The 17,314-nt window shown below is 46.2% G+C and overlaps 1 protein-coding gene across 1 annotated transcript; it reads right to left on the reverse strand.

Annotated features, from left to right (window-relative positions):
* Window positions 1-865: 865 nt before the first annotated feature.
* LOC136495240 (VQ motif-containing protein 11-like) lies at window positions 866-1,930 on the reverse strand. Its single transcript, XM_066491215.1, has one exon. It carries the CDS (start codon window positions 1,664-1,666, stop codon window positions 971-973), a length of 696 nt encoding a protein of 231 aa, XP_066347312.1. The 5' UTR covers window positions 1,667-1,930; the 3' UTR covers window positions 866-970.
* Between the last annotated feature and the right edge of the window lie 15,384 nt (window positions 1,931-17,314).

A 17,314-nucleotide genomic window follows, 5' to 3' on the forward strand; every position in this document is an offset into this window, starting at 1 on the left:
TCTCATCTCGATAAGTTGGTAGGTCCCCCACATGACGCTAGCGACAACGTTCGTGCAGATGTCGCGCGGCCCCATTGTCTGTCTCTGTATATGTTCCCTCTAGCTGTTAGGTCTCGTTCGGCTTGTTGAATCCTGGCTGAAATGGGTTGAAAATACTGTTCTGACTAAAATATTATGAGAGAAAAATATTGTTTCGACTGAAAAAAAAAGACGAACAAGTCGGATATGAAGTAAGCCGAACAAGGCCTTAGTCTCTTACGGAAAAAAAGAGAATAAAATAAAATAAAAGATGTTGCCTCTCATCCGGTCCTTGTCCCACAGGAGGAATAAACTTGACGTACGTTGCCACGCATGGACGGATCCAGCAGTGGGGCTAGGGGGGCTTCAGCCCCTCCTATCCATCCTGAGCACGTGGAGTTTCTTTAAGCCATCTCTTAAAATTTTATGTATTAGGTAGGAGGGGCTAAGGTTAAGAGAAGATAAAAAAATCTCTATTCTTTTGTTTAGCCCCCTCTAAATTTTTTCATGGCTTCGTCACTGTTGCCACGTTGGCATGGCATCCGATCGATCAGCTACGTGGGACGCGTTAGAAACTAGAAACAACTTTGCCTTGCAAAACGCGTGCACCTCATGGGCAAATGGCATGCAGATGGAGTACGTCGATGGGGGTTCCATTCCAATTCCAGGATCAGAAGTTGACCTGCTAGCTGCTAGTGGAACACATGGCAACATGACCCACCACACAAGACGGGAGAGACACTTCACGCATGATTAGATTCAGATATGGGAATAGTACGTAGAGGATTAATTAGAGATCTACTAATTAAAGCCTAGCTAACAAGATCGGCTAATTAACAAGCGTACGTTGCGCCCATGGATCACCATCTAATTCTAGCGCAAATATATAGGCGGTACATGTAACATATATGGAGACGAGACTGACGGTGAATTAGCACACATGACTAGCTAGCTAGCCTCGCCGGAGTTCATTGATCCTGGGTGAGTGGACGGGGAACAGCGGCAGCAGCTTGGGCCGGTCGCCGTCGCCCCGGGGCGACGCGTGCAGGTAGAAGCCCTTGGACGCGATGGTTTTCTCCTCCCGCTCCTCCTCCCGGCTTATCATCACCACCGCCGCCCCGCCGCACGACGGCGACGACGAGTGCGGCGACGGCGTCATGGACGAGGACGACGACAGCGACGGCAACGCGGACGCCGCTGCCAGCACCACGTACGCGTCCATGGGCGAGACCGGCGAGTGCATGAGCCCGTGGGTGCCGTGGCCGTGGTGAGCGTGGGCGCCGTGGCCGTGAGCGTGAGCGTGGTGGTAGTAGTAGAACGACGACGACGACGGCGACGATGGCAGCTGCGGCCGCGCTAGCTCCAGCCTGGCCGGCGCCGCGCGCCGTCTCTCCTGCAGCTTCGGCCGCCTCGGCGGTGGCGCGTGCGCGATGGTCACCGCCGCCGCCTCGTCCTCCTGCGGCCTCGGCGGCAGCTTCTCCGCCGCCGCTGTCGTCCCGCCTGCTGATGCTGGCGCCGCGCCCGTGAGCTTCTGCACGAGCGCGCGGAACGTGGCCGGGTCGGCCTGCACGAACGTGGTGTTGTCGTCCACGACGCAGGTCGCGGCGGCGGCCTGTCTCACGACCTTGTGCGAGCGGGACGCCGCCATGACAAAGCTAGGTGAGCAAGCAAGCTAAGCAAGGTGCGAACAGGAATTGGAGGCGAGGCGAGCGTGAGCGATCGAAGGCGGGATCTAGCGGCTGGTGGTAGCTTTTGAGGGGACAAAAAGGCTGCATTAAAGCCAAAGGGGTCGGCCGGACGGCCGGCCCGCGACGGATGGATGGATGGCTACCGGACCTGAACCTGTACCTGGACGGATCGTCGCGGGCTCAGCCTCAGCTAGCCTTCCCAGTCGCAGCGGCAGCGCAGGAAGGAGGACAGGGGTCTTTTCTGCCCTCGCTAAACCTTTGCCGCCCCCCCGGACGCTAGCTACCTTTATTGCCGTGTCGTCCATGCAGGCTGTGCCCTGTGGCTGCTGCCTACGACGCGAGCGGGAGAGAGACGACGACGGACCCGCGACTGCGCGGCGTCGTACGTACGTGCATGATGCGCTGCATCACGCATCTTTTCCGGCCCCTAGGTATCCTGTGCTCCTCTTGCGTAGGTGTAGGCACGTACCCCGTACGAAAGAATACGGTCCAGGGACCGCCGGCCCAGCCGGACTACGGTGGTGTCATGGTGTGGTGTCTCCGGCATTTCTGCTCCTCAGCCTTCACTCTTCATCAGGCTGTCCAGGCACGCGCGCGATGCAAGTTCTCTCGTGCATGTGTTGCGTTCGCATGCATATATGCTCTTTGTTTGTTATGGCTAATGGAAGGAATGGGAGAGTGCAATTTTCATAATCCTGTTTGCCGATATGTTCGTTGAGATTCTTATCACCTATGAGGAGCATGCATCCATCCATAAGCACGACGAGTTCAGACTTGTACCAGCAGGCAACGTCAGAGAATCGGCGCACCCAGACGCCGCTCCTGCGGCCGGTCTGGCAAGTTGCAACGGGGCCCCCTGTTGGGTCTCTCTCTGTTGGCCATTGCCAGACGGAATCGGCAGCACTCGAACCACAACGGGGTTATGCATGCATTTGGGCAAACTCGATTAGCCTGTAGTGGGACTGTGAGAGCTGAGATGAGAATGGGAGGGACAACACGCGCGAGAGGCCTCATGTTCACGTGTCACGGGCTGCTGAATCCCGACACGTTACTGACGAAAAACGCAAGTACGGACTCCTGTATTTCCACTTCGGCTTTTATTAGGCCTTTGGAGTGAACGGGGCGAGCCAGGCACGATGCCCGTTCCTTTTCGGCCCTGAGAATGTTATGGCCGTCCTCATATATCCGGGCCTTTTGGATACGCACGAACAGAGACCCCCGTGGGCTGACAACAGAGATGCTGCTACCCCGTGGGCCGTCGGCTACCCAAACCAACAGACTAGCTTTTCTGTTTTCTCAAGAACGTCTCCTGTGCGGCTGTATGTACGGCCATCGCTCTCCCCCTCACCGGCTCACGGCTCACGCCTCACGCACCAGCTCGGATGTGGAAGTTTACCATTCCTTTTCTTCTTTTTTCGTCATGGCCTCGGAAAGGCAGGGGTCCGTCTCCATCTATCTATCAGCTCTTCACACAAGAGATGTCGCCCATGGGCTGGTCACAGATGGAGGGCTCCGGCCCCAGGCTTTAGCACCCAATCAGCCCAAGGAATTTGTTCGAACCAACCACCAGCTGGCCAAAAGAAAGAAAAAAAAGTTAACGAATATGTTCAGTCCGTGGGTAAGAACGAATGATACCAACCAATTGGCTAATTGCGCAATGCACGACTACGCTAACCTGTTGTAATATATACGGACTCGAGCTTGTAGGTATAAAAAAAAAAGAAGAAGAAGAGAAGACATCCTAATTCTAGTCTGTTTGTACGTGGATTGAAAAAGAAAAAGAATTCTAATACTAGTATATTTTTTATCAAACTCTTTGACTTTGACAAAACTATTGGCCTGTTCGTTTCGACTAAAACGATCGTGGATTATAAGCCAGAAGTACTGTTGACTGGTTTGGTGTGAGAAAAATACTGTTGCAGCTTATAATCCATGATCGTATAAGCCCAAAACGAACAGACTGTATATATACACGTTGGAGCTCTATGTGTAATCATCAATAGTTTTCCTATCTTATTATCTTTATGCGTTTTCTAATCTCATCTACGTTGATCACGTACGACGTGTTTCGCGACACAAACCGCCATCGCGCGAACAATAATAATATCGACGTCGCAACTGGCCCCTCGCTACCTGCCACCGACCGAATTTTTTTGAAATTTAGCCATTTTTTTGAAAGTTTGTCACAAATAGACCCCTGACGAAAAGAATTCAGAAAATAGACCCTTAGCTCGATGCCATTGATGCTGGCGCCGAACTCCTGGGCACGGTGGATGACATGGCAGGGAGCTCGACGGCGCCGTAGTGACTGACGCCGAGCTCTGTGCATTTAACCCCGGCCCAACCTTCCTGCCCGAGCGTTCATCCCCTTCTTTCTCCTTCCTCTCGGGGTTTTTCTCTCCCCACTTCACCCTACCTCACGAATCGGCATATTGGACCTTGAAAACCTTGATTTGATCCATAGACCTTCGAGAGCAAGGTATCCTCGCTCCCCCTCCTAGTTTTTTTCCACATCGATTCGGTATATATTAGTCGGAATTTTCAATCTAAGAATCATCATCACTTAGGGTTTCATTATATCCCTCAATATATATATTATACAACCGTTGGATGATGCCAAGACGTGAAAAAAGCTAGCAAACCTAGGCGCATGTAGTTATGTTATGGGTTCATTGTTGTGCATCAAATGGGAAACCCTAGGTTTAGGATTTAATGTTAACTGCTTTCGTTTCTTAGAACGAAATTGGTTGTATTGTAGTTATGGTTCTCATTGACATTTATTTGTGATGTTTTGATTTATGTTTGTTAAATTACATCCGTTTTGTTAGATGTAAGAAATGTTTCGGGTGGAGTTTTGGCGAAAACAGGGTCGTCCTCGAGAATTATACCCCGACGCGTCTAGCAAAGATGCCCCCGTCCCTCCTGACCTCTCTATCCCTAACTGTGACTGTGGTTTTCTCGGTCCATGTTTTTCAATCGAAACATCCGGACACAGCGGCGCGTTGCTTCTACACATGCAATCGTTTTAATGTAAGAAATTGTTTCCACTATCCTTTTTCTTTATTTGTGTAAGTATGCTACTAATATTTTATTGGAATCTCATTATGTAGGACCATGAGAGGTGTTGTTTCTTTCAGTGGATCGACAGTGCAGACAAGTTTGATCCTAGGTACCTCTTTTTCGACGATTAATTTAGAGGGAGACATCCACATGAGCACTTCAAGCAGTGGGTTCCACCCCCCTAACCCTCTACCAATGACAGCTAAGAAGAAGCACCTAGCCGTAGTTAGATGACTCGAGGAACCTCCTCTGTGCGGTTGTGGAGATCGAGCTGTGATAAACCCTGAGAATACGTAGGAGTTTGTGTGTCCAAACAAGCATGAAGTAAGTGCAAAGTGTATGTGTTCAAATCTTGAGCTATTGAAAGCTCTAGTTTGATTTTGGTTAATTGATAAAACCCTAAGTGCTAACCTAGTTTATCAAAGTGATTATAAGATTGGTCGCACTACTCCAAGTGATGAAGCAATGGCGAAGATCATGACGATGGTGATGGCATGGTGATGATCAAATGCTTGAACTTGGAAAAGAAGAAAGAGAAAAACAAAAGGCTCAAGGCAAAGATATAAATAGTAGGAGCCATTTTATTTCGGTGATCAAGACACTAAGCGAGTATGATCACATTTAGGTTAGATAGTCGCACATATATGATATAATATTTCTTTTGAATAGAGCACTAGAAAATGCAGGTGGGAATGTTATGATGGTCAAGCTAAGTTCTTAGATGAACTGAAGAAGAGGCAACTAATTGCACGGAAGAGGGGATATGGACTTGACTACGTCAACCTATTCGTTAAACATCACAAAGAAAAAATACGTGAGTTTGCTAGATAGCGTGGCATTTGCAACCCGATCAATGTTGGGCTTAACAAATGGGGATTGGAGAGGCGGATGACATTAGAGGAGGAGAGGGCAAGGAATGAGGCAAGGGAGGAGACAAGAGTACAGATGCGGGTCTTGAACGAGCATGTTGCTACATTATATGCTAGTGAGTGCTTGAAAACCTTTTTTCGTTGCCTGATTTTAAATGTAATATAATCGTGTTGCTAACTGATTGCATTTTATATATGAAGGGATTGGTTGCAGCGAGGAACATGCCGCAGAGGTGGCTCGTGCAAGATATGAGGAGAAGAAGTTAGATGAGCATAGATCGCGAGCTGGTCGCACTATTCCCTCGATGAACACCTGCACTAGGCAGTCCTCACCATGCATGCATTTTGGCCACTCTTTTTTCCTTTCATCGTATCCTCTTAGTGGTGCCTCTTTGGTGAAATCATTTTTGCTCTCAACTGGAAACCTCTCATAAAGAGCTTCCTCAAAGAAATTGGGACCAAGTTGAACCAGGCAACAAGCTTATAGAAGGTGAATTGAACGATTGCATTTATGGGCATACCATGTATCCCCAATAGCAACTTATTGAATGACTGTGCCATGTTGCTGCACTGAAACTCGTACCTCCATCCATCGGTGTCGTAAGCTCTCGTCCATTTCTCCAAATTCCTCATCAAACCTATGAGCCATTGTCTGCCTTCTGCATTTGAGGCGGTTCTGACCTACTCTAACTTTTCCTTAAAGTACTTGTCCTCAAGCTGTCAAATAGCCTCCTAGAACAAATCAAAGTTACCCTTGACATCATCCTTCCGGAGTAGATTCTCGACAAGGTGCCGAGTACACCAACGATGGTGCAAAGGTGCATACCCCTCTATTTGCTCTTGCACGATATTAAGTATGCCCTGATGCCTATCAGATATGACGACAATCTCCCTGCCAGGCCCAAACACTTGTATCTGAGCTAGCCTCAAGAACCATCCCTAACTGTCATTGTTCTCCTTCTCAACCAAAGCAAATGCCAAAGGAACCAACTTGTTGTTCGCATCTAGGATATGGCTATAAGAAATGTGCCCTGGTATTTATCAACCAAGAACGTACCATCAATGGAGAAGATGGGACGACAGTGCCTAAAGGCCTCGACACACTGAGGGAAGCACCAGAAGGCACGAAAGAATATCTGTCTCCCATCCGTCCATGCATTAGGTTTTGGGATGTACTCATAATGCATTCCTAGATTCACCGCTTTGATTGCATTGAAAAGAACTAGCAGCTGCTCATACCCATCCTCCTAGTCCCCATATATCATCTTCCACGCTCGCTGCTTAGCCCTCCATGCTTTACCATAAGTTATCACATATCCTCCATACAACGCCTCAATAGTCCTGATAATTGTCCTCACCTTCATGTTGGGTTCTCCCTGCAAAATTCCCATCAACCGCTTGGCAATGAGGGTAGATGTCAACTACCGATGCCTCAGTGTCAGCTCATGGTTAGCACAATTGTGTGGCCCGACAAGTTTTGTGATCTTCTATTTTCCGGTTATCTGTTGCTTCCTTGTACAAACCCTCCATGGGCAGCGTTCCTTGTCATATATAACTGTGTAACGGCGCTCCACATATGAATGCAATACCCTATAAGGCCTCTTTTGTATCACTACAAAAGCCTGTAACCACCTCTTCAAAGCAGGGAGGTCATTGAACACCCCCCCATTCTTAATTACCATGTTAGGACCGGCCTCAGGAGCTTCTAGGAGCTCATCATCACGTCCTTCTGTAAACGCCTAATCGGAATGAGCAAGATCATTGAACTCGTGAACTCTAGGATCACGATGGTCGGGAAAGATACGTCTCATAATCTCAACATCACTCTCCGTTAGCTCTCCAATAGGGCGATCATCATCAAAATCAAGAGCCCTAGCCATCTCATATGGCTCCAAATCATGCATAATTTCAACACTATTGGAGCCACGGAATCCATCTCCAAAGTGCACTTGCGCAGCAACAGGGGGCACATCCACATTTTTAGGAATGTCTCCTGCAACATTAGTACAAAAATGAGGAAAGAATGAAAGAAATAGATGTAAGGAATGGGGTAAGCTCCCAAAAATCATGCGGTTAAGACACTTACTTGGATAATTCTGTGTTAAAGGGATCTCATAAGGAGGATCTGCCATGAAAACATGAGTCTAACAACCATCTATAAATACCACATTGGGGGCAGATTGAGCATCGAGAACCATAGGTGCAATCTGCATATGCAGGTAAGGTTCTAGAACGGGAGAGTCGATGTGTGCCTGATGATCCATTGCTAGGGTAAACCCATGACGGATGGGATCAACTAACACCCAATGCACAACCACGTCCAAACATTGCAGCTGGCTCTTCATAGCCGATCTCACATAGTTCTCCCACTGATCCGCACAACCAATTGAGATCATTCGCCTAAAGATGTTCGGAGGAGAACCTAGGTGCAGTACACCATCAACTGCAATGTTATCATCTCCAAGGCAATGCAGCTCCTCCCGAGCCTTTGCAACCATCTCACTAAATGAAGGCCTATCATTGAATAGCACAGCCACATTTTGCATATCAAGAAACTCAACATATCCATAGCGATCGCTTTCAACGGTGCCTCCATGATATATGGTCACTAGGTTATCCATCTAGTTCAAACATGTAACGAAACATATGTCCTTTAGTTAAAATTAGATGATAGATAGTACCTAATAAGTACTTTCTAGTTACAAACTAAGTAGTTAAGATCCTAATCATACATGCCTAATCATGTAAATAATAACTGAAATCCTACTTCGAAACATATGAAACATGCTCGCGGAACATGATTACTGCATACACTTGTTTGGAGTTGCTTTTGCCCAAATTATGCTTGCTAGGTTAGTAAAACATGTTTGGCTATGATTGTAAATCATCTAGAATTATTTAGCGCAATTTTTGGAGCAAAGTTTGTATCGAAATTATTGCCAAATTCTGCTTTAAAAATAATTCTCCAAAATTAGGGTTTTGAGTTAAAATTGACTTTAATTTTATAATTCAAAATCTATCAAGAATTGGACTTTGGTCAAAAAAGCAAAGTTGTAGAGGATTAAATTCTAAGCAACTTTTATTTTTGGGCCATTTTCAAATGAAGTCATTTTCTTGCTCAAAAGGGTATTTGAAAACTGCTATTTGAAATTTCCCTGAGAATCAAAAATTGAAAAATGCTTTTCTCCTTTCACGGGCCGTCGCCTCCCTTCTCGGCCCACGGCTGAAGCCGGCCCGGCCTGCCGCAGCGCCCGCCGCTCGCGCGCCCCGCATTCGGCCCAGCCCAGCACCGCGTTCGGCCTGCCCCAGCGCTGCGCCGCGCCGTTCCCGCGCGTCGCGTCCTGACCGCGCCAGGGCACGACCACCGCATGGCAACCTTGCGCTGGCAACGCCCGCCGCGCGACAGCCTCGGCCTGCCTCCGCTTCCACGCGCCCGCCTTCATCTGCTGATCCCATGGTGCTTCACTCTTCACTCTCTCGCGCTGCCTCTCTGTTTTGCCCGCACGAGCTCTGCTCTCTCGCCACCGAGCGCCACCGCAGCCCCGCCGGAGGAATTAGCCGCCAGTGCTCCACCACTGCCCAAAATCAAGCGCACCTAGCTCCGCCTCGCTCCCCGGCACCTGGTGCTCACGGCTGTGATGCCTTTTGAGCCAAGGTAGAGCGTTTGGCGCGTTTCGCCGCCGTGCTCGGTCGCCATGGAACGCATCCTCTTTCCTTCCTCCACCCTTTTTAGTTGCCTGCTCGGGTTCGTCACCTCCTTGCGAACCCCGCGCGCTCGCTCGCTTGCCCTGACCCGGCTGGCAACGGTCGCCGGCCCACTGGCAGGGCCCGCGCCGTCGTGGCGTCTCGACGCCCGCGTGGCTCCTTCGCCTCGGCCGAGCTAGGCCAAGCTGGCTTAGGCCGAAGCCCCGAGCCAGGCCGCCGCCCTCCCCTTCGCTCGGTCTGCGCGGGCCGAATGTGGCCATGGGCCAGTTGGTTTCCACGGGGCGGCCCAGTAGTAATAGGGAAATTTCGTTTTCAGTTTTCTTTTATTATTTTGAAAGAGAAATTATTTGGAAAATGTTTGTATACTCAAATTTGCTCCAAATCTATTGAAACAAATTTTGCTAGGTTCCTTGTCACCAGATCTACATGATAAAAATATTGCATGTCATTTTTTAGATACTTTCCTGTAGAGCTTTATTTAACCTTTGATATTGCTGATAACTTGAAAATGTGTAGAAAAACCTATAGGCTTCAGAAAAATATGATTCCAAGTTTGTTAATCTTATTATGTAATATACTTCCTAGGAAAAATATGTGTCATGCATGTACTGTAGAAAAAATTATGAGGTGTAGTTCAAGTGCCTTTAATGGCTGATTTTTATTATTTTTGCTAGAGAGCAAAATTTGTATAAAACATGCATGTGATAATTTTTGTACAGTGATTATTTGCTGTGTAGAACATAGGAAAAATATTCCCTTTGTTGTTTGACACTTTTCACAGTACAAAGTATTTTCAGGTTCATAATCATGCCATAGCTTGTTATTTTTGTGTAGGCTAATCCACTCATGCAAATACCATGAAAATCTGATGGTAGACTACTTAGGGTAGTACTGTGTTATGGTAATTTTCTAAGATTTTTCTAAGTAATAAAAAATAGATGTTGCTATTCAAACCTATTATTAATTAGGGTTTAATCAAGTGTTGCTTTATGTGTGATTAAGAAATTAGTGAAGCTTTGGTGTATCTTTGAAGCATTTAATAAGATGTGTTGACTTAGCATATTAGTAGTAGAAGAGAATGCAGTAGATGACATGTGCTTGTAGTATATGTTCTTGGATGATGTTGACTACCTTGCATTCAAGCATATCCATAGTATTCATCTCCTCCGATGCACCGATTGCATAAGCACTTACGCATATTGCATCATACAGGATCGTAAACCGAGAACTCAATCATCATACCCGAGGAGCAGCTCGAGGTGCAGCCGCAGGAAGTGCCCGAAGCCGACAAGCAGGACGTTGAGGAACTTCCAGAGTGCTCCGATCACCGCCCGAGCTCCTTCGAGAGAGGCAAGCCCCGGAGCATTTTCTCCCCAGTTTGCAATTGTTAATTAACTGCTTTACTTTAATTAACGCATTACGTTCAGGAGTTGTTTGCAACCGTTGCTGCATTATACCTTGTCTACCTTTGTTATACTATATCCTTGTTACTCTAGTATCCGTAGTCGAGTTAATGCTTAGCTGGCTTAGACCGGTAGAAGTCGGGTGATTTCCTGTCACCTGCGAGCTATAGGTGGTTATCTAGATCTGCTTGGATAACTATGTAGTCATGGTATAACTAAGTGTTAAATGAAGTTGAGACCAGACGGAGACTTGCAGAGTTTTGGGCTGTAGTGCTTTCCGTCTGTGTCGATTAAGGACCGACAGTTGTTGGGCCTCGAGTCATGTTGAACGCATGCCTTACAGTTAGCTGGCCGAATAAAGTACCTTTCGACCATGAAGCTGGGAGACTATTTAGGCCAAGTAGATTGCCCGTAGCGTACTGTGCTAGAGCAGGTGTGGTAGGACACGGGGGCGAGATGATAAGACCAAAGTACAGTCGGTCGGCCCCCGGGTACATGTGGTTCCTGGCAAACTCCAGATTCTTGGATAGTTGACTCGGTGACCGATACCTCACTTTAGCGGGTTAGTGAGGTTTGTGTAAGGAATAAATCACCAGCTGGTTAGGAATCGATTCGAATCGCCATCGCTCCTGGATAGTGAGCACTTGACTTGAGTTACTTCATCATAGTAATGTTGATGGAACACTTGGACAATTATAATGAATATGACAATATAGAAGTTGTTAATGATCATTGGTTATCATTATTGGCTTAATCACATGTTTGCTCTAGTGTAGGTACAAATCTAGTCGATAGGTTATAAATAATTAATTTGGCAATAATGCTTTTAGAAAGGTTCTTGAAATGCTAAAAATGCTTCTTTTTGCAAATAAGTCAGCTACCCTACTATAAAGCCCTTCATAATCCTTGGTGTCACTTATTTTCGGTTATGTCGGGTAAGTCTAGCTGAGTACCTTCTCGTACTTAGGGTTTTATTCCCACTTATTGCAGATGGGCAGATGTATTACGGCTACTGTATCAACTGCCTTTATCCTGCGATGGGTGATGCTTAGGACCATGGGCATGGTCATTCCGTACGTCTCATCTAATGCTTTTGTTGGAGATGATCATCAGCTGGCACTGTATTTGAACTCTGTGTGAGTGTGTGTGGTTTTGAATAAATGGCTTTCGCTACTTTTATTCGAACTCGTTTGTAATAACTATGTTTAAACTCTGATGTATCTATGATGCGAACTTTTATGTAATATGTAATGGTGACCGCTAAACTTATTATGATCTTGGCTGGGATGTGAGTTGGTTTGAAATCCTTCGTGATTTCACGGACTACCGGGTTATACGGGCTTAAGTTTGCTAAATCGTCTGTTCCGGCGGATGATTTTCTTACTTAATTTCGTATAATTGATCGGTTCTGTTACAGCTGAGATCAGAGCATGGTTTAGCGTGTTACTGTTTATAAGTGTATTTAAAACAAAAAGGCATTTAAAAAACAAGATTTCCAAACTAAAAAGTGTGCCAGTGGTCATATCCTTTATGCCCAGTTAAGGACTTTAGGTGGCTTAATTAAGTACTGACTTGGGGGTTCTGGCATCATATTTCTCTTTCGTCGCTCATACGGCGTGTTATTGTATGAGTGCCACTTGTTTGAGTGGTAGTGTATGGATCAATTGCCTCTACGCCTCAGTAAGTGTGAGTTGTGAGAGCATGATCGGATACACCGCCGATCTAGGGTGAATGCTTATATGATGCTGGAGTAATTACATGTTCTACGCATGTTTTACAAAGGTATCTCATGTGTGGGTATTCCATCTATTAAGGCGATGCCATCAATAGGATGATGGTTCGGGTAGTTACTACCGTTGTACACGTATCTAGGGATTCGTGTAGAGCGTGTAGATAAAATTTACTGCTTTTATGCATTCATTGGGAATTGGGCTGAAATAAATCTTCTGCAGGTACATAACAATGCTATCGTGTAGAACGTATTAGCTACGTAATTGAGAGATCATTTGTATGCCACCGAATTCGTCGCTAGAAATTATTTATTTCATAAGTTTGTGAGAACGTACGGCACGTACATACATCATATTACTTATGCATTTCATTCATGTCATGCATTCCTCCCCTTATAAATTGATTATCTCATTTTGATAAAAGTTGTATCACCTAAAATATGTTTCCCCAGGGTAATAAAAGAACTTTTGCTACAGATGGCCCGTATGAAGCAGACCGCCCGTAAGTCCACTGGAGGAAGAGCACCTTGATGTCCATTGGCCCTGAGGGAGCACCGCACCATGGACACCTTCTTGAGCAAGTTTGGCATGCCAACCTTGCTTTGGAGAGTGCTCCATGATGTGGGGTACCCAGAGGGTCAAGAACCGGTGTACTCTTGGAATGAGAGCAAGTTAGCAGAGGATCAACTTGCAGTGGTAGAGATCACAGTTCCTGCTCTTGGTGATGCTCCAGATTGGGATGGTTGGCACTTGGAGTTTGAGGGTCGCACTCCTGCTGAGGGTGCAGAGGGAGCAGCTTTCCATGTCATCAGGGATATCATGAGCAGATTTCCCAGTGAGCTTGCAGCAGCTCTAGCTGGCACTTTTCCTAGGGATGATCCTCATGATGCTATTTGGGTTCAGCCTTAGGGAAGTGCCTTGGTCCGAGGTCGAGCGGAGGGATAGGTTAGCGACAATCATGCTATGAGTGCTATGTTCGCCACCATCAGAGCATATGAGGGTCTTGAGAGTACCTACTGGACTCTGACTGGCTTACGTGGTCAGGATAAGCTCAAGGGGAGAAAGCAGAAGAAGAGACAGGCATGTGCTATAGCTAGTTTGTAGGAGCAGTTGGCTGATATGAACTTACAGCGGAACCAGGCGGTTGAGAGAGGTGATAGAGCTATGCAACAGGTGCATACGTTGACTCAAGCCAACAACAATGTAGACCGCATGATTGGACAGTTGGTTTAGGAAAGGAATGAAGCCTGGGACGAGAGGGACCTTCTGCTGCAGAGGGTCGATGAGCTAGAGGAGTACAACGTCAACCTACACGAGGAGTTTCACGCGCTCTACAATAGGGTTGGCCCATATGCTCCACCAGACGCCGCTGGCATGGACATCGACAACGACGAGCCTATAGTTTCACCTGGGGGCGATGGTGATGTCTTCGATCCCGACGATGGCCCCGAGGAGTAGGCTAGTTGCCTTGCGCTAGTATCTAGGTCCTATCGCGATGACCTTTCTTTTGTTGGCATGTAACCCAATGTATTTTGCTTCGAACTTATGAGACTTGGCATGTGGTTGGAACTTGATAAAGAATGTGATATTTGAACGCATAAAAGTCCAGTGTATGTATGCTGGCAATTTGGTTGTATGGACGCGATGTTTGCTGTTGAAGTAATTTGATTAAGTGATGTTGTTTTAATTGGGATGTGATTGTTGTGCCTCTGTTTTATTGTATGAATTTATTCTGTCTAGTAAATTCAGTACGGCATAATTTTTCCTTCACTCGCAATTATTACAGCTTCACTCAATCATTACTTGTTGCTAAAAAATGTAGATGACAAATACTCATCGTACCACGTATGAGGCCGCTGAGACTGGTGCTAACGGTGCGGGGACCGGTGGTGGTGGTGGAAACCACGGCAACAACAATGAGCCTCCCCATGAACCGCATTTGCCACCTCCTCCCCCGTTTACCCCAGAGATGTTCCTCGCACAGTTGCTCGGGAGTCAGCGCAACACGGAACAATCCCAGAAGAATATGGAGGATTTTCTGCGTACCATCACCAACAACATTCAGCGTGGTAACAATCTGGGTAGTGGCATTGGGGTGAATCAATATAGCAGCTTCAAAGATTTTATGGACACCAAGCCACCAATATTCAAGGAAGCAACAGAGCCACTTGATGCTGAGGAATGGATCAACACTATGGAAGATAAATTCTGTGTGTTGAGGATGACTGAGGTATTGAAAATGGAGTATGCTGTACATCAGTTGCAAGGACCAGCGGGAATGTGGTGGAAGTACCATCGCACCATCTTCCCTCCAAATGCTCAGATTTTGTGGAGAGAGTTTGCTGAGGCCTTCCGTAGAGTTTATATTCCACCTGGGCTGACCAAGATGAAGTTGGGAGAGTTTTTGGCGTTGAATCAGGGCACCAAGACCGTGATGCAATATTTGCATGCCTTCAACAACTTGTGTCATTATGCTCCCGACATGGTTGACACCGATGCTAAGAGAATCGCTAGTTTCAAGAGGGGACTCAATCCAAAGATGATGAAGCATGTGGATACCAACAACCGTATCAGATTCAATGACTTCATCGGCGATTGTCTGAAGCAGGAAAAGAACAACAATGCCAGCACCATAGCCAAGACTCACAAGAGAGCCCTAGAAGGTGGTCTGTCCCAAGCAAGAGCACCTACGGGAGGACATCCTCCATATCGCCCATTGGCACCTAGCGCGAGGTTCAGGCCACCTCAGCAGAGAAGTTAGAATTTCTGTGGACCCCAGAAGCCTTACAGAATGGTAGTATAGCCCAACAAGGCAGCCGCAACTGGGGTACAAGGCAGTTCTAAGGGAGCTGTGGGATCTGCTGGGATAGTGAGGGAACCCTGCTATAATTGTGACCAACTCAGCCACTTCTCAAGGTTATGTCCTTATCCACCCAAGAAGAAGCAGTAGACTTATAATGCTAGGGTGCATAGTACGACTGTGGATGAAATTCCTGAGGGAAAGCCCAAAACCGCTGGTAAGTTTCCTATCAACGAAAACCCTGCAGTTGTTCTATTTAATTCTGGATCATCGTATTTTTTTATGAGTCAAGCATTTGCATAGAAACATGAACAACTATGCACAAAATTAGGTTATGGTTACCGTATAAGTTCAGCAGGAGCTGATGTTTTGACCAACCGGATGGTTCGAGGGGCAACCCTTGAATTAGGTAGCAGGAAGTTTCGAGTGAACTTGATAGTTATGCCTGGACTAGTGTTGGATGTCATTATAGGGATGAATTGGATGAAGAATTAGGGAGCAGTCATAGATACAGGAAGTCGGGTACTTACCCTTAAGGATCCCCTAGGTGAGGGCACTTTCCAAGTACCATTGCCTCGGAGAACAGACCTTATAAGTATTACATGTGCTACTGAAGTTATTCCTATTCATCAGATTCTGGTAGTGTGTGAGTTTCCAGATGTATTCCCGCATGAGCTACCTGGTCTTCTGCCAGATAGGGATATTGAGTTTAGAATTGAGTTAATCCTCGGAATAGCTCCGATTTCAAGGTGACCCTATTGGATGCCTCCCGATGAATTAGTTGAGCTGAAGAAGCAACTAGAAGAGTTATCAAAAAAGGGGTTTATCCGGCCAAGCAAGTCTGAATGAGGATGTCCCGCCTTGTTTGTGAAGAAGAAAGAGGGCACGTTAAGAATGTGCGTAGATTACAGGCCACTTAATACAGTAACCATCAAGAATAAGTATCCCTTGCCTCATATTGATGTTCTGTTCGACCAGTTAGCTAAGGCTAAGGTATTCTCAAAAATAGATTTAAGATCCGGTTATCATCAAATCAAGATTAGACCACAAGATATACCGAAAACTGCATTTTCCACTAGATACGGGTTGTATGAGTATCTTGTCATGTCCTTTGGCTTGACAAATATTCCTGCATACTTTATGTTTTTATGAATACAATTTTTATGCTAGAATTGGATAAGTTCATGGTCATGTTCATCGATGACATTCTGGTTACTCCAAGAACGAGAAGAATCATGAAGAGCATCTAAGAATTGTCTTGACCAGACTCAGAGATCATCAACTATATGCTAAGTTTAGCAAATGCGAATTCTGGTTGAAGAAAGTTCCTTTTCTTGGTCACATTCTGTCAGAAAATGGAGTTTCAATCGATCCAAGTAAGGTGCAAGAGGTTATGGATTGGAAGGCATCAACCACCATTCCTGAGATTAGAAGTTTCTTAGGACTAGCCGGGTACTACCGTCGTTTCATACCAGACTTCTCGAAGATTGCCAAGCCTATGACAAGTATGCTACAGAAGGATCACAAGTTTGTGTGGACAGAGGAGTGTGAAATAGCTTTCCACACTTTGCGGAAACTGTTGACCACTGCTCCTGTTCTAGCACAATCGGACATTGAAAAACCATTTGATGTGTTTTGCGACGCATCGAAAACTGGATTGGGCTGTGTCCTTATGCAAGAAGGGAGAGTCATTGCTTATGCCTCATGTCAATTGAGAAAGCATGAGGTTAACTATCCAACACATGATCTTGAACTTGCTGCAGTTGTGCATGCCCTAAAAATTTGGAGACATTATCTACTTGGTAATGTGTGCAATATTTTCATAGATCATAAGAGTCTTAAGTATATCTTTACTCAACCCGAGCTGAACATGAGACAGCGTAGATGATTGGAATTGATCAAGGATTATAACTTAAATGTGCAATATCATCCTAGAAAAGCCAATGTAGTGGTAGATGCTTTGAGCAGAAAGTCACATTACTTGAATGTGCAGCCATTACTTGAAGATGGGTTCGATCTGATGTATCCTGCTGTGTTACAT

The sequence above is a fragment of the Miscanthus floridulus genome, chromosome 12 (assembly GCF_019320115.1).
Source record: "Miscanthus floridulus cultivar M001 chromosome 12, ASM1932011v1, whole genome shotgun sequence".
Taxonomy (NCBI): Eukaryota; Viridiplantae; Streptophyta; class Magnoliopsida; order Poales; family Poaceae; genus Miscanthus; species Miscanthus floridulus.

Coding starts and splice junctions, on each gene's coding strand:
- LOC136495240 (XM_066491215.1), bottom strand. CDS start 1,666: ATGGCGGCGTCCCGCTCGCACAAGGTCGTGAGACAGGCCGCCGCCGCG.